This window comes from Equus przewalskii, chromosome 10, assembly GCF_037783145.1.
Source record: "Equus przewalskii isolate Varuska chromosome 10, EquPr2, whole genome shotgun sequence".
NCBI classification, from domain to species: domain Eukaryota; kingdom Metazoa; phylum Chordata; class Mammalia; order Perissodactyla; family Equidae; genus Equus; species Equus przewalskii.
In genome coordinates this window covers 37576014-37593792 of record NC_091840.1, presented here as the reverse complement: position 1 = coordinate 37593792, position 17779 = coordinate 37576014, and the positions used below count along the sequence as shown (strand labels likewise).

General features: G+C 41.7%; 1 protein-coding gene and 1 long non-coding RNA gene across 4 annotated transcripts in view; one reads left to right on the top strand and one right to left on the bottom strand.

The window, feature by feature from the left end:
• The window catches only part of LOC103554498 (uncharacterized), a 24722-nt gene extending 6943 nt beyond the window's left edge, over window positions 1–17779 (top strand). The window contains exons 2-4 of the long non-coding RNA XR_545716.2: window positions 15518–15585; window positions 16315–16465; window positions 17365–17779. This is a non-coding gene — a long non-coding RNA (uncharacterized lncRNA). The remainder of the gene's footprint in view (window positions 1–15517; window positions 15586–16314; window positions 16466–17364) is intronic.
• Window positions 2847–13346, bottom strand: SLFN14 (schlafen family member 14). 3 transcript variants are annotated; one of them, XM_008525576.2, is made up of 5 exons: window positions 13186–13344; window positions 10459–11536; window positions 8926–9051; window positions 7335–8049; window positions 2847–5312 (listed from the first exon to the last, which is right to left on the bottom strand). In XM_008525576.2, the coding sequence occupies exons 1-5, from the start codon at window positions 13324–13326 to the stop codon at window positions 4478–4480; spliced, it is 2895 nt and encodes a 964-aa protein (XP_008523798.1). In that variant the 5' UTR covers window positions 13327–13344; the 3' UTR covers window positions 2847–4477. The 3 variants fall into 3 exon arrangements, with proteins under 3 accessions (XP_008523798.1, XP_070418587.1, XP_070418586.1); XM_070562486.1 differs by having other exon boundaries at window positions 10459–11531; window positions 13186–13295; XM_070562485.1 differs by lacking the exon at window positions 8926–9051 and having other exon boundaries at window positions 13186–13346.

Here is a 17779-nt window from a genome sequence, read left to right as displayed (position 1 = left end):
TTCTATCTGGGCCACTTTTTGATCCAGTGATCTTATCTCTGGGGATTTATAACTATATCAAAGAAAGACAAGGTTGTGTGCCTGGCTTAATTTTAATAGTGTAAACTTTCTAGTGACCCAGATTAATAGGGCGATGAGTATTGAAATTTTGTATAATCTAGCTGGGCTATCGTGCAGCCATTACAAATGATAATTTTGAAGCCTGTGTTACAACGCCTGCATTCATCAGCTACTGCTGCAAAACAACCTTGAAGTCTCAGTCATACAATGATAAGCATTTATTTCTCACTTATGCATTTTCACATCAGCTGGGTTTTGTCTAATCTAGTTGAGATCCAGGCCATGAGTTGAGTTTAAATCTGCTTCACATCGCTCCTTCCTCAGTGACTGGTGGGCTGCCCGAGACATAGCCTTTGCATGGCAGTAGCAGAAGCCCAAGAGGGCAGACCTAATACTGAAACGTGTAAACCCTCTGTGCACACCACAACTACTAACCTTTCATTGGCCAAATAAAGTCACATGGCCATGCCTATCTCGAGGGGAATATACTCCAGCTCTGATGTTGGGAACTGCAAAGGGCAGAGCTATAGGGATGGTGAAGTATCGGGAACAATAATACAATCTACAACAATACCTCACAAAAAGGTTAAATGGAAAAAAAACACACAGGGTATAAAGTTGTTTGCACAACTTGATCATAACTATGTAAAAATACTTTTTCATATCAACAAAGATGAAAATAAATAAGCAAAAATGAAAAAAAAATGCCTGGATAACAAGATGCTAAGAACTTTTTATTTTGCCTTTCTCCATTTCTCAAACTTAGACTGCAGAATTATATTACCCTTCTTTTTAAAAGTAAGTTTTCGAATCTTTTCACAAGAGGAAAATTAGTTCATCAAACTAATTGTTTTATCCATTATGTTAAGGCTTCGTGGAAAAAATTTAGAATTCTAAGTACAACCAAGTTAGTCAATTATTCTTAATGCCCACTGGTTCCTAATCTCAAACCCAGATCTAATGAACTTCCATCAACATGAAACTATAACTTTGCCTGTTGCCTAGAAACAGATTAAATTCCTTCATTCTCTTATTCCTCATTATTTCAGTGTTGATGATTCTCCACAATGACTTCTTTGAAGTCTCCAGAATTAGATGTCCCTTTTATTGACTAGAAGCATTGTCCCTTGTAGATTCTGATTTTCTGAAAGTGGCAAGTCCAGGCAACAAGTAATTACTGAGCACCTGCCATGTTCGAGGCACTGCATTAGTTACTTTTGGGGAAAGAAAGGTGTGTAAGTGACCATCCTTATCCTCAAGGATCTCACAGTCTAATGGCAAGAGAAAGGAGTACACATCTATTTGAGGACAGAAGTAACAGACTAGGAGAAGGGTTCAATGGTTCTCAACCCTGGTGGCATGTTAGAATCATCTGAACAACCTTTTTTTTTTTGGTGAGGAAGATTGGCGCTGAGATAAGATCTGTTGCCAATCTTCTTCTTTTTGCTTGAGGAAGATTGTTGCTGAGCTAACATCTGTGCCAATCTTCCTCTATTTTTTGTATGTGAGACACCACCACAGCATGGCTTGACAAAGGGTGTGTAGGTCCACGCCTGGGATCTAAACCCATAAAGCCCAGGCCGCCAAAGCGGAACACATGAAACTTAACCACTGTACCACCGGGCTGGTCCCATCTGGACAACTTTTTTTCTTTCAGGAAGATTAGCCCTGAGCTAACATCCACCACTGGTCTTCCTCTTTTTGCTGAGGAAGACTGGCCCTAAGCAGACATCTGTGCCCATCTTCATCTATTTTATGTGTGGGGTGCCACCACAGCATGACTTGATGAGCAGTGCATAGGGCTGTGCCCAGGATCTGAACCAGCGAACCCCAGAAGCAGAACGTGTAAACTTAACTGCTTCGCCACGGGCCAACCCGTGGACAACTTTTAACAAATATCAATGCCCAAGCCTGTGCCTGGAGATGTTGACTTAATTGGTCTGGTGTCTGGTGATCACCGGTATATTTTAAAGCTCCCCAGATGGTTATAATGAGCAGCCAGGCTTGGGAACCACTAGGTCAGGCCTTCTATGTTAAGCCTGAGCTGTTTGAGTAGACCAAGAACTGACAAAGACTCTCAAATCCAATATTTAAAACAATTCATTCTTTTAAAAATAAATTATTTTATCAAAAACCATATAAAGTTTGCATATAGTTTAAAAAACCAAATGGTCCTGAGGCTTCTGACTAAAATGCAGCAGTTCCCTGTGCTCTCCACTCCCCGAGTCCTCAACCACCTTTGACTCTGTAAATTATTTTTAGAGAATTCACACATCTTCCATTACCCAAATGTTAACACACTGGATCTTTTGTTTCACTGAAAACTAATTAACTGCTGAACTCTATTTTCTCCCATCTAAAAGTACCCTAAAGCCCTGAAGGAAAGGTAAAAAGGAGGAAGCATCAAGTAACCGGGGCAGCAGGAGGCAGGGCACGGGCTCTCTGTTCAATCCATGGCCAGGACAGCAGGCCGCGGGTTCAGCCTGGCCCCTCTCATGGCCTGGGCAAGTCAGAAAGGCAGCTAAGGACACTCTTCCAAGCCCTGGCTGCTCTCCCACCTCTTGGAAATCTGATGGGCTTTACCTGATATGATAGCCAAAAATATTTCCACAACTTCTCCTGGATTCGTGCCTCCCCAGCATCAATAAAGTGTCCTAAAAATTTCTAGAAGTTCAAAACAACCTGGAAGTCAGAATATTTCCACAGCAATTTAAAAATCTTTACAGACAGAAAAGCAAGATTGCATTGAAGAGCACAGGAATTGCTTAGCCATCTGGGGAGCTGACTAGAGAGGGGAACTTGGATTTTATTTTTATTTCACATACATTGGAAAGAAGACACGATAGGAAGTTATTACAGAGATTCTGCTATGCCAACAACTACTCTTCTGGCACAGTTTAGAAGGAGCTTGGTGTTATCATCAAAAAAAATTTTAAGCCATAGAATGGCTGCAAAAGGAGAGACCGAGTTTAACTTAGGGGGATTGTGAAAGCTTATTGAGGATGTGGGCATTTGAACAAGGACTTGATTGACAAGTAAGGATTTCAACATGTAGAGGGGGCGGAAAAGGGTTTGAAGGCTGGGAAAATGGCACAAGCACAGCCAGGAGCCAGGAATGTGTACAGACGACACAGGTGGTAGATTGGCATCCAGGCTCCCTGTAAACTCTCAGAGCTGGACTGTAAAATTAACACCAAATCATAATGGAAGACATCATGGATGTACAAAGGCCCCTTAAAGACAGACAACTTCCCAGGCCAGCGGCAGAGTGCAAGCAGTCTCTGACCCAGATGAGTGTATTAACCTGTAGAGATGAATGTGAGCAAAGTATGCACGTGTTGGGAGGACTGAGGGGAAGATTGGTGGTCAACCTGGAAACTTTAGAAACTCGGAGAGAAAAAAAAATTTCACCTGAGGCAAAGAATATGGAACAACTAGTCACTCTTGGCATTCTAAATTTGCTTTATTTTGTAAACATGACCTGTCTAGTCCTTGTGGTGGAAATATCCCTATTTTAGAGATGACTGCAACAGTCTAACATAGCCTGAAGTCTTCATACGTTTGAATCAGATTACCAGCTCCCATTGCTGCAAAGCTATGCTTATAAAATTTGGCTTCCTATGTTACATTGAATGTACTGATTAGCAAAAGCATCTGGCCCACTTATTACTACAACCCTCACTGCAAATTGACAGGGTGGCATTTTTATTTATGCATTGGTCTTTTGTGAGCTTGATTAGCATAAAGCCATCCCCAAAAGACTGATCCAGAGTCAGTGCAAAGGAGAAATCAAGTTCTGCACCTAGAAAGCATGAGACCTGTAGCCAGTTTGAGGTGCCAACCAAGGTGCTACCCTTGAGACACCCAGTCAAAGTAAGTAGCCTGGAGGACATCCTACCCCCGCTCCCAAGATAGGCCAGGCAGGCTGCAGTGCATTAGAAACATTGGGAAATGGAAGTATAATAAAGGATGCGTTAGGAGAGTAAGTCAGGGTGTAGCATGGAAAGCCTTGAAAATTGGTTTGGTTGGAAGACAGCAGGGACTCACTGAAGACACATTAGCAGGGGATGTCACAAAATCAGTTCTCTATTTGAGGAGAACTTCTCTGGTTAACTGGATGAAAGTTGGATCGGTCTAGGAAAACTGGAGGCAGGGGACCAATTATAAGTCTGTTGTAATTGTACAGGGAGGAGGTGAAGTGGACTGGGAAAAGGACAGTGACACTGCAAATAGACTAGAAGGGTTAGACCCAAGAGTCATTTCTGTGGCTCCACACCACACTGAGTGTGCCTTGATTTCCTCACTTATAATATGGGAAAGAGTAGCTGCCCCTGTCTGAAAAAAGAGTTGCTGCACTCTGTGCCCGTCTGGGAGAGGGGACTTTGCTCTTTCTCCCTTCCTGTATTTGAAATAATTTTCAGAAGGCTGCTCTCTTTTCATAAAGCAGGTAGAGGTGTTTAATAGCTCTTGAGGCAAAGCAGAGCTTATGAAATTCGTCTGACAGGGCACATTCTGGACTGAGACCAAACACAATATTCCTCTTCAGGCCTGAAAACTGCTGAATACTGTCTAAAACGATATGACTGCCCAAAACACCGGCAGCCTGGCTGAACACAACTTCTGTTGCTCCGTGGGTCTCCATTAATTTCATTGCTTTTAGCAGTGCAAGCTCATAGCGTCCTCTGTCCTCCCTTCTCCTGCACAGAATTGCTATATCTTTGGGCAAGTAACCACATTGGAACAGGTTGTGACATCTTTCTGCCACGTGTTTCGCAATCTGTTCTGTTGTCATGTTAGTCTCTGTCTCACACACCCCAGGCAGAGCCTGGGCACACATTGCTTCCTTGTAGGAAGCTTCCCTGAACAATGCCAGTGTGTCCGGGGACATGTTGGAGGGAGGGTTTTCTTTGATCTTCTTCATTTCTTCTTTCATGACCATTGCTATCTCCAGAGCACAGTGGATCCCATTGGTGATTGTTTTTCGAGGAAACTGAGCAGATGGAGGGGGAAGGCCATTGACAGCTCCATGATGGACTTGGAAAGGGTCAAGAAAAAGCCAGAGAATCCCATGGTGAAGGTTCTCGGTTCCAGCCCCTCTCACCTTTGGATGGGTGATGCTCCTAGCTTTCGTGTACCAGTCTCCATATTGACTGCAGAAATTCTCAGTCTCATCCATCACTATGTGTTTAATCTTTAGGAACTCCCCTTGCATGAAGGTTTTCTGGGTCACAGCTTGGCAGGTGGTTTTCTGGCTGTAAGGATAAAAGAGAAAATAGGGTTTCAGGCATATAAACAAAGGGAACACCATGCATTCGTTGCTCTCTGGATTGGAATCAGAGGCTAGTTTTCATCTGCAGGCCAAATCATTGATTCTGTAGCATCCTGGATACTACAAAAGTGCTCTGTTATAAGTTACTTGACAGACAGGATACATAATTGCAAACTCTACTCTTTGGGGTTATCTAGTTAAATTGCATGTGAAGCTTTTAAAATGAACCCAGGTAGGAGATTTTATTATTTCTATTAGTAGTCTATTTCCGCTGCTTGACAAGCTCCTTACATCTAAAGGAAATCTCAAAAGTAATTTACACTTCTTACTACCACTTCTTTACTTTCTGTCCTTTTTAGAGCTGGAGAACTATCACCTAGAGGCATAGCATAATTTTTATACGCAAAAGAGGTATGGGCTGATAGAAATTCCTCCAGAGCAAATCCTGTTTCCCCACTTCCTGGTAGTACAAAACCTGTAGGCTCTTTCGATTTTGGGAAGAAAAACATCAAGAGGTTGCTGAATTCTGTGACCTGTCACATAGGGTAACAAATCTACAGGGCTATGCCTCTCTGGAGCTTCTACCCTGTTTACTTAGCTCAGTGTTCCTTTATAATATGTTTTAGCATATATATGCTATATATGCTATAATATATATGCCATTATATATATATATATTAACAAACTTAGTTGTTTCTTGCCTCCTCTAATTTGGATCCAGGTAGCATTGCTCATCCCTGCAGACTTCCTGCTCTTACGTGTGCAGTCCCTGCAGCTTTACTCCCTGTGCCTTGAATCATAGCTATTCATGTTCTACTCTTCCAGTTAGGATGGTGTAGACTTCTTGAAGAAAGGTATTGGTTCTTAGCCATCTCTGTATCCCCCTCACATTAGGGGTTTAATAGATATTTGTTGAACTGAATTTGTCTTTTGACTGTGATATTTTTAAACTTGCCTACGAAGCATAAAGAAGGACACAGCCCTTAGCACAGTTTACAAGATCCTTCATAATTTGGCATCTATCTCCTTTCCAACTTCATCACCTGCCACAAACCCACACTCCCTCACTGCTCCAGTCAGACCTGCTTTTCTGGTTCTCTAGTGTCTCTGTAACTTTGTACTTAATGTGCCCTTTGCCTAAAACACTTTCATTTTATTTACTTCTACTGACTTCTTAAGAGTGTGCCCAAGGATCTTCTTCACTGGGGAGTATTTGCTGTCTAAGTGACTAAGTGACTAAGTGACTAAAGCCAGCCTAAGTTGAGATAAGCATATCTTTATTATCATGCTAATTACACAATACTCACATTGCTTATTTTTTTTCTTTGTCTCCCTTATTGGGCTTTATGACAAGGTCTTCAGTGTGTTTTTTTCCCACTAACACTAAATGTATACAGTACCTAGCATATAAATGATGCCCAAAAAGATTTATTAGCAAATGAGTTTGCCCCCATTTGCTAGATTGGATAGCAACCAATTTCTTTTACTAATGTGAAAGCTAAAGATTTAAATCAGAAGTAAATTTGCATGTTTTCTAAAATTATTGATTCAGAACAGTCAAACAAATTAAAATATTTTATAAGCAAAATCAAATGGTATTTCAATTCAAGTTCCTGTTAGGTATAATGTCTAATTAACTGAAATACCTTAGGACTTCAAGCATTAAGTATCAAGCAAAAAGTATATGTAAAGCAAGATAGGTTCATTTCTACTTTTCTTAAATTTTCTTTAAATTTTCACAATCTGCGAAAAAATTAATGTTTCCAGTTATATAAATTTAAAGTTATGCATCCTTGGCTAATTTATAATGAGATGTTTAAGTCTGAACATTGCAAAGTACCACTTTTGCAAGTATCACTTGGAAATGTGTATGTAGGCTGGGCTCCTTGCACTTATGCAGCTGAGGCAGTGCAAAATCTTAAACTAAAAACACAAATTACTTTCGTGATACTGTTGAAAAGACTGAGTAAATACATTTCTTGTGTTTAATTAGTGAAACTCTTACGTCACGTAATCCTTTAAGGAGTCACTTTCACAAACATAGAGGATCTCTTTTGGTTTGCAGTGGAACAAATCCTTCATTTTCTCCATGACCCTTATGGCTAGGGCTGTCTTCCTGGTTCCTGGAAAGCAGTGGATGAACAATTCTCGTGTCTCCCGAAGGCTCTCTGAGAGCAGCTCACCCTGCTCCGCTATGAGCAAGTCGAAAAATTCACAGCCCAGCTGGTCACTCAGAAGAGATCTGGAGCTCAGTGAGACCACAATAAGGGCCTGCAACAGGTCTTCCATTTCATTTTCACTGGCAAGCCTGTAGGATTGGGGGTAGTGCATGGCGATTTCACCAGGTCTGTACTGCGTGCTGGACAGGTGTATCAGCCTTGGAATGACACATACTTTCCCTGTGTAACCACCAACAGTTCCCAGTTTCTGCTTTAACTGATGAGCAGTGCTTCGTGCATAGGCAAGCCCTCCAGTCCAGGTGGGGTCTATTAAGATTGTATAGAGTACCAAGGGGCTGTTAACTGCTATTAGGAGAGCATCGCACAGGACATTCCACTCTTTCCTTAAGCCAACGTCACTCGCCCAGCTTCTAGAAAATATCACAATCCCCTGAGAACAAGGATATATCTGTGTCTTCATTAATTCCTCCAGTCCTTTATGATCTGAGAATAGCTTCTTACAGAGGGATTCTGGTTTAAATTGTATCTCTTCCTGTGTCACTGAAAATTCAAGGAATAGGAGTTACTAAAATTCACGAAGGCATATCCTAAGTATTCCTGTCACCTCATAAGAAGAAATGAGTCTAGCCATGGAACTATGGGTTTCCTTGTCTACAAAGAAAGCACTGCGTCTTCACAGGCCACGACTGTAAAGTTCCCATTCCTGACAGCTCTCCTGCAGGCGAAGGCAAGCAGGGAGGGGTCTCCACAGAACAGCCTCCTAGCACCCTCTCCTTAACCCCAAATGGTCCATTACTGCAAAGAAGGGATTCCTTCCCGTTAAGTTTTTTTTGTAAACCTGATGCTTTGGGGGAACTTAGAACTTCCCTTTAGAACAATGATTCTTAAACTGTTGCAGTTTTGCCCCCAGGAGACATTTGGCAATGTTTGGAAATTTTTTGATTGTCACAGCTGGAGGGGTGTTACTGGAATCTAGAGGGGAGAGGCCAGGACTGCTGCTAAACATCCTACAATTCACAGAGCCGCCCCTGTCAACAAAGAGTGATCTGACCCAAATGTCAATAGTGCCAAGGTTGAGAAATTGTGCTTTAGAACCCCATGGCTCACCTTCTGCTGCACTGGAAAGCCAGGGGGCAGTCTCTTGTGGTATAGACCTAAAGAATCGAGGAAAATTCCTAAATTCTCTCAAATTTGAAGAACAAAAGCTATATGTGACTGGAAGCCCCAAAGCACACAGAAGTATAGTGTGGCTTTGATGACGGGAAAACAAGAGTTGGCCATCTGGGACCATTATGTCTGCTACAGCCTACATTTGACCTTCCCTAAGGAGAAAGACTTGGACTAATTGTCACCAATTCCTCCCAACTGAATTTTAGAAAACAAATAGTCCCCTCAGCTGAAATCAAGAAGGAGTACCTGGAAACAAACGTTGTTGTAGAGCCCCCTTAAATTCCAAGACTTTTGTGGGAAATGACGGGCTTCTAAGTGCAGATGAAGCTGGTGAACTCAGGGGAAGACCGTGGTCTGTGGCCAGACTGGAGGCTGCCCAACGAATGCACGGAAAGTTGTGTCAGACAAAAAGGAAAAGGACAAAGGAAAAGAACTTCTATTGCTCTTCCTATTGGAGACATGTGATGTGCATCCTGCCTGAGCTGACTCACGCTTTCTTTGCCTGAAGCAATTCATATATGTTAGGAAAGGAAGTCTGGGGACTCCTGCAGGGTCACGCATCTCCTAAGTCACTGTGCGACTCATCTCGGGCAAGTCATTTCACCTCTCTCTCCTGCAATGATCCCTAAGCTTCCTTCCCACTCTAATACTCTGATTCCAGGTCGTCTCTAAGAGGACAGGCTGCTAGTGGGGATCAGGAAAAGTTAAGCACAGTATTTTTTTATATTGTTATAGTTGTCGTTTAAGGCCCCATCCAAGGTTCCGATGGAATAGAAGGTAGAAGGATCCCTAGTGGCGGGGGGTGGGGCGGGGTATGAGAAAAGTAAACAAATTTAGGACACGAGAAAGAATAATCCAATAAAATCACTCAAGTCTTCACTCAAGCTTCTTTTATCAAATTTGGAACGTATTGACCATGAAAGCAAACTGAGGAGCCTCGTTCGGCCTATAAGTCCTTTATGGAGTGATTAGAAATCTTCAGGGCTGATTCTGAGCAAAACTGCAAGGGATGTGAAAACATCAAAAGGCGCCCTCCCCCAGCGCCATCCCCTGCTCCAGCATCTCCTTTTACATTGGTTTTCCCCCACTTGGTGGTGCCTCAAACCCACAGGTTTTAAGGTATGAGCTCCTAATGTTACAAAAACAGTTCAGATTTGTCAGTTAGTTTCCCTTGAAAGAATTAGTGAAGAGTCATTCTTAATGTTTCTCTGAAATATCTTTAGAGTGAGACTATTGATGAACATTTTGACTATGAATATCAACCTGCAACCTTTTTTCAACAGGCCTTTACAGTGCCTAAAAGGGAACTTCTGCTAATCAATGGCTGACGGCAAAGTATAACTTTTCCAAAGCAGACTAACATCCAAGAATTTCTTGACCTCAAAGAGTTCATATTCTGAGTCTTTGGAACTAAAAATGTTTGGGAAAGAATCCTGTAATGGGAGAATGTTTGTAAGCAAAAACAGCTTTCTATTTTTATTTTATTTATTTATTTTTTTCAGTGTAGGAGATTGGCCCTGAACTAACATCTGTGTCCATCTTTCCCCTATTTCATATTTGGGTCGCCACCACAGCATGGCTTGATGAGTGGTGTAGATCCATGTCAGGAATCTGCACCTGAGAACCCGGGCCGCCCAAGGAGAGTACACAGAACTTAACCACTATGCCACTGGGCCAGCCCCAGCTTTCCATTCTTAAACTAAAATATCTGACCAAATAACCACAGAAGGCAGAGGAGGGGGTTCCTCCCAGCTGACTGAATAATGACTTCTGCTTTACCTGACTGAATATCCAGCATCATGGCCACCCAGTGCTCAGCCGTCAGCCTTGTGACAGCATTGTCCCTCATGATCCAGGAATCCGGGGCCTCTGTGAATACCACACAGCAGAAAGGCTCCACTTGAACCACACAGACATAACCATACAGAACATCCTTTTGGTACACATTCAAGATTTTGGTAGTGAAATTCACCTTTGGCTTCTCACAGCAGAAGTGGAAGGTAGGCAGTTTTTCTATGCAGTTTTCTATTTCTTTTTTTAATAAGTCAGGGTTCACTTTTTCTCTCTTACATCCAAACACTTCTTTGCTCTTATCATCCACCCCAATAATTAGGTATCCCCCGTGAGTATTGGCAAATGCAGACACATAATGAGGCAGCATTTCTTTAATCCGAGGGACAATCTTTTTGGTGGTGAACCTTTTCAACTCGACATGTGTTGACTCAGTGAAGTTGAGTTTCTCCTTATACATGAGCTTGTCCTTTTTAAAAAATTCTGAGGCAAACATCCTCATATCTTCCTCTTCCTGAATGTTTCTGTCAAGAACTTTCTGAGGATGCAGCTCCGTCACCCTCGATCTTCCTCTCTGAGCTCTAGACTGCTTCTCTCTGAGCAGTTCCAGGGCACTGCTGGCATTCAAGTTGATAGCGGAAGTCACAGCTCTCTGATATAAATTGGAGCGCAAGCTGCAAATCCTGAGGGGGAGGCTGAAAACATCTGGGCTCCATGACTTCACAAAAATCAGGAGATTGCGCCCCTGCTGCATGTAGTCAAGGTATTTCTGTGAACCTGAAGGAAGGAGCTTTTGAAAAGAAGTTTCCAGATCCTGTCCCAGCCCATGGCATCGGTAATTATAAGTTTTATCATCGATCTCCGCTTTGATCACACCCCCTCCAGAATTTAACAGTGCACATGTAGCTTGGATGATTTTAGAATTCTCAGTTCTTTTCAAATAGCTGTCGGTCATCTTCTTCCTGTTCTCTTCTCCAAAAGTCACTCTGCCCACTTCTACAGTTATCTCAGGATAGAGCATTTCCGTGTCAGTCTTGAGACTCTCCATCACAGCAGCCCCTCTGTGCTCCAGACAATAACAGAAAGGGGTCATCAGGACAGAAATGCTTTTTCTACATTGACAAGAACTCCAGAGGTCACAATATTTTCTTCAAAGCTGTAAATTATTGGAGATTCGTTTTAACATTGGAAATAACCTTTGATATTATTGTTTTCTAACAACTTTGCCCAGATTCTTAGCCTTTCCAGCGTGAATGGGCACAGATAAAGGTGAATGCTTAATATTTTGCCATAATGGAAAACTTACATTGCTGAAATTTTTAGCTGCTTTTCACTTAAAATCAGGAAGTGCCAACAGTAAGCCCAGATATGAAGGGCACGGGTTGGCACAGGAGCCAAAGTAAGTTATTAGCATATATGCAGAATTAGAAATTGAAGCATAAGATGCTCCTATTTATCATTCCAAGGGGAAAGAAAGGAAGGCAATAGAAAACTAAGGGAGTATAGTTTTGAGTATATGTGATGTGGAAGATCTATAAAAACAAACATAAAACTTGGTATTTTTATGTGCTATTTTATACATTTTAAAAAGCTTTATTCTACACCTAAATGTCAGTTGACACCAAATGTTCTTCTAAATTATAAAAGTATGTTTCTTCATGTACAGTGTGATGCAGAAGCAGTTTTCCTTCCTTCCAAATAGTTCTGCCCTGTGTGGTGGGAACCTCTAAGACTTGGAAAAGAACATGAGCCTTTGGGACATAGTTACTAAACAGTGGTCAACCTCCTTTTGCTTCATAGACCAGAGAATAGCCACCTAAATTGAAATTAGAGCTCTGAAGCAAATAGTTCAGAAATGACTCCCTTAGCTTTTGTTAACTGTGAAATAAAGTATTTACTAACCCAAACCAAAATTCTTCCACTAGAAGAAGAGAACCCATTTCTTCTATGTGATCTTGGCAAAACAGGGGCCCTGTGGTTTATAACCACCAAGAGGGAAAAAAGCAGGCATCCAGCAGGACCTGTACCCTCCTCTGCCATTGGTTTGCTCTTGGTTTCCTTCTCACTTCCTCCAGGCAAACCAGAATCAACCTCATGAATTATTTTTTCATCTGTGAGCATCTCCTACGGGTAAATGTAAATGTATGGCTCCTTAGAGAAATTTCTGATAACGTTCTATTCATATCATAGAATCACAGAAGTGTTGGAAGGGACTTTAAAGATCTTCTGTTCCAACCATCTACCTGATTCTTAAATCCTCTCTATAATATTCCCAACTCCCAACAAACTGCTTTCCAGCAACTGCTTGACCACCTCCAGTGACAAGTATCTCACCACCTCTTGAATTGGTCCCTTCTATTTTCCAACAGCTGTTAGAAATGGCTTCCTTATTGTCAGCTGTAATTTGTCTCCTTATAATTTCCACCTGCTGGGACCCACAGACCAAATCTAATTGCTTCTGAACTAGCAGGCCTAAACTCGCATAACTCCCAAGTCTCATTGACGTTACTTGGATGCTGGTAGCTACTATGATAGATACAGTTTTCTGAGATTGTAGCTCCCTATGAATATGTTTTCCACTCTTTCCAAAATTTCTCACTCATTTTCCTTTGCAAGTTTCTCCTTAGCTACTATTTTACTAAGTCTTTCATACCCTCAGACATAAACTGCACCTACAAGGAGATGGATGAGATTTAAGAAAAAAATTTTTTTTACCTGATGCTCTGGCTTTTCCTCTTGCTGTTTCAGTTCCACATCTGGCTTTGGTCTGAATGTTTGCCTTCTGTCACAGTCCTGTTGCCCTTTGATATCAGCCTGGGAGGAGCAGGCACCCTGCCAGACTCCCCCAGTCTTCATAACATTGACCCACTGAGCAAGGCTGATAAGGACTCAAGAAAAGCCTATGACAAGGCAGATTAGTAGTCCAGGGTCTGACTTCTAGGAGTGAATGAGGTAGTATTGGGAAAATTCAGGGGTTTTCAAGTGAGAGGCCAAAACTAAACTTTCCACCTCTAAGGGACTGAGCGTCATTTCCACACATCATACAAGCACCTCCTGTCCTGGTTAATTTCACTTCAAAGCTCTACATCCATTTTAAATTAGGCTGCCGTGTACACGTCCATTATGAGCGATATTAACCTATTTCATTACCTTCCAAGTTGCTTGTTCCATTCTCTTTACTTTTATTCTCTTTTTCCTGTTCTTCCTCTTTGTTGGGCCCAGCCTAGAAAAATGCTCATTGGTCAGGGGCTGGCTATCCCTGGGTGAGAGGATTAAAAATTGTTTTTCATTTAATTTCCTTTCTTTCTTTTCCTTTAACTTTTCTGTATTTTCTAAATGATCGACAATGAACATCAATTATTTTTATGACTAAAAAAACAAATGAAAAAATAAACAGGTAAGAGATAGTTATCTCATTTGGGAATGCTGGTTAAGCTGGATCAAGCTTCTTGTAGTAGGCTGAATAATAGTTACCAATTATTATTTTTATTATTGTTATGAACCTGTAAATGTTATCTTATAAGGAAAAAGGGTCTTTGCAGATGTGATGGAGTGAGGATCTTGAGATGGGGAGATTATCCTGGATTATCCAGGTTAGCCCTAAATCCAATTACAAGTGTTCTCACAAGGGGGAGTCAGAGAGAGCTTTGATACCCACAAAAGAGGAGGAGGCAATGAGACCCGTAGAGGCAGAGACTGGAGTGAGGTGGCCAGAAGTGAAGGAAAGCCCGCAGCCACTGGAAGCTGGAGGAGAGAAGAAATGGATTTTCCCTCTAGAGCCTCTAGGGGGAGCACAGCCCCACCGACACCTTGATTTCTGCCCAGTGAATCTGATGTCAAACTTCTGTCTGTGAGAGAATAAATTTCTGTTGTTCAAGCAACCAAGTTTGCGCTAATTTGTTACAGCTGCCACAGGAAACGAATATACTTGTCTCCCTCTAAATCAAACCATCAGACAACTCTGTGTTTCTACTTCAATTTGTTTATGATGAAATAACATCTTAAATAGGTTTCTGGACATTCCTAGTTTTTTTAACTGAGGTTACTGTTCCTTCAAAGTTCTGCTTTGCTGGCATTATCCTTTATACATGTTTGGCTGAATAGCATTTCCAGGATAGGAGGCAGAAGGGATACTATGATGTATAATCAGCACACCAACATCATAAACCCCAAAGGCCTGCTATCAGATTCAACTTTAACCCTTTTTGACATTTCTTCACCTCCAAATTCTGTATCACTTTTAATTCTACCATTTACCTTAATTCCCAGCCTCACTCACACACTGAAATCCCTCTGATAGTACTTAGTTTTAGAAGGATAAACATGATCATCATTTGCTTGACATATGCATTTGGGTGCAAGGGACCAAGCTGGGAGCTTTATACACTACACTGAGATTACATGGCCAGCAAGCGGAAGAGCCAGGGTTCAAAGCCAGGTCTGCCTCATACAAGTGCTCCTACTCCTTCCACTGCCTGTCAAGTTTGGGATTCTGGATTGCTTCGGAGTCTTCAAAATCAGAAAGCTACCTAAGTACCTCCCCTTTTTCTTCCAAGTCAACAGGAAGAACATTATTTGGGCGGGAGAACTCGGGACTGGATTGTTGTTTCCTTCTTATTCTTCTTAAATGCACAATGGGGGACCAAATCAGGAGGAGGAATAATGTGAAAGATGAGCAAAGAGAGTCTCTCTTCCTTCTTCAAAGTTCCTTTGTTAAGTTCCCTGGTTATAAATACTTAGGTTCTCAGGCCGGGCAGGAGGGGGGCGGATCTCATATCTTGGCTCTGACACCTCAAAAGCAAATATGGATGATACAAAGCCACTTGAAATCAGTAACTTGGACAATGCTTTTTCCTAGGTCTTGGGAAGGTGATCTGGCCATGCTGTTGACAATTGGCCAAGAATTAGAGCCCCCAGTTTATTTAAGATGTGTTTATTCACTAAGCATTTCAGTTTATTAGCAGAGGTAGTTACAGCACAGCCTTTGTGCTCACTATACACCAACTGCCAAATACCAGCCTGCATCTCACCTTCAGTTCATTCGTAGAGATGACTTGAAGACTATGGAGATGCACAGGGACCAAGAGCAACAGTGCTGGTTCCACCTGACTCAGGGTAAGTCTCCTAACTTTCATTCATTCTTTCATTCAATCAACTATTTTTGAGCACCCAGGGGATTAAAATCTGGCAATTTCTAGCTTTGAGAACTTGGTCAAAGGTAAGACTTTAATCTAAGTCTCAGATTCCTTCTGTGTAAACTGAAGATAATAACAGTACGTTCTCCATAGAGTTCTTATCAGAATGAAGTGAGATGTTGTACATAAAGAGCTTAGCATGGTTCCTGGAATATAATGTCAGCTTTCCATTCAATAATCAATTATTAAGCACTCACTGTGTTCTGAACATGGTGTTATGCTCTGGAGCTACACATGAAAATAAAAACTGCCATTTAGTGACTGCCTTCTTTGGGCCAGATATGCAACTTTGATTATCTCAAATTGTCCTCATAACTTGTAAGACACGTATTATTTTCACTGTCTTATAAATGAATAAACTGAGTTCAGGGAAGTAAAGCTCAAGGTTACACACAGGGTAAGTACAGAGCTGGGATTGAACCCGTCTGTCTGATTCCAAAACCCATTTACTATCATTGTGCCTTACTGTTAGCCAGAAGAACAAGACACATGTCTTGTTCCCAATCTAGAGAGGGAAAACATGCATTAGACATTGCAATACAACATGCACAATAACATTAGTAGAGCACTCTATGTACTTGGTGTTGTTCTCATTCAATTCTTGTAATAGCTCCCTGAGATAAGTGCCATAATTATCCCCTTTTTACAGATGGGGAAACTAAGGAACAGAGAATTCATGGTGCTTGCAAACATAGTCCATATGCATGACCACTACACTCTGGTGCCACTCTGGAGAGCTACCACCGTATGAACAGTGTGATCTGGGTGTTCTGAGGAGTGACAATAACTATGCTTGTGAGGTAAGGTTTCCTAAATGAGATGGTATCTGAGCTGGAACCTGCAAGTAAGCATGCACCAGGCTGACAAAGGGAGATGGAGAAGGAAGGGAAAGCCAGGCAGAGGAAACACCACACGCAAAGGCACATTCTCTTCCCTGCCTAACCTCTCCTATCCTTAAAGCACAATGGAGGTCCTTAGCAGGTCTGGTATGGAAGACCCTCCATTCTTCCCCATTCTTCCTTTTTATTTCTTCATGTCCTACCCATCCCTATCTGACACTCATCCATTCCTCATGCTGCCATTCATAGGCTACCTCTCCATTACCACTGCCACAGCCCTAATTTAGGCTCTTATTAGCTCTCACCTGGACCATTGCAATTGTTTGCAATAGCTTCCTCTGCTTTCACTCTGCCTTCCTTCAATCTTTAAATACACAGTTGCATACTGAGTTTTCTAAAGTGCAGCTCTGATCACCTACCTCCTTGGGCTCTGAAATCTTCAAAGCTTCCACTTTCTCCAGAGTAGCCTAAACTACACAGCTAGCAAGCCACCATCCCTAACAAAATCTTGACCTGTCTTTCAAATCTCCTAACACCCACTTTCTTTAACACTATCACTGGTCCTCAAACTTTGGTGTGACTCAGAATCACTCCTGGGGCACTTATTAAAAATATACATGCCTGGCTATAATTACAAAGAAAAAAAATAACAAATGTTGGAGAGGATGTGGAGAAAAGGGGACCCTCATACACTGCTGGTGGGAATGCAAACTGGTGCAGCCACTATGGAAAACAGTATGGCGATTTCTCAGAAAATTAGAAATACCATACGACCCAGGGATCCCACTACTGGGTATTTACCAAAAGAACTTGAAATCAACAATACAAAGAGACTTATGCACCCCCTATGTTCATTGCAGCATTATTCACAATAGCCAAGACGTGGAAGCAACACAAGTGCCCAACAACTGATGATTTGATAAAGATGTGGTGTATATATACAATGGAATACTACCTCAGCCATAAAAAAGACAAAATTGTCCCACTCACAACAACATGGATGGACCTTGAGGGTATTATGTTAAGCGAAATAAGTCAGAAACAAATACTGTATGATTTCACTAATATGTGGGAGGTAAACAAATGGACAAAGAGAACAGTTTAGCAGTTACCGGAAGGGAAGGGGGCTGGGGGCTAGGCATAAGGGGTAAAGAGCCACGTGTACATGGTGACTGACACTAATGTACAACTGAAATTTCACAATGTTAGAAACTATTATGATCTCAATAAAATATCTGATTCAGTAAGTCTGGGTTGTGCCCCAGGCATTTTGGG

What these genes read in the sequence shown, in the direction of transcription:
- SLFN14 (XM_008525576.2), bottom strand. Translation starts at nt 13,326, where the DNA reads ATGAAGACTGGGGGAGTCTGGCAGGGTGCCTGCTCCTCCCAGGCTGAT. An exon ending in GATGCTGGATATTCAGTCAG is followed by an intron (nt 9,052 to 10,458) that starts GTAAAGCAGAAG and finishes TTCGTTGGGCAG; the next exon opens with CCTCCAGTCTGGCCACAGAC. An exon ending in TCCTTAAAGGATTACGTGAC is followed by an intron (nt 5,313 to 7,334) that starts GTAAGAGTTTCA and finishes TTATCCTTACAG; the next exon opens with CCAGAAAACCACCTGCCAAG.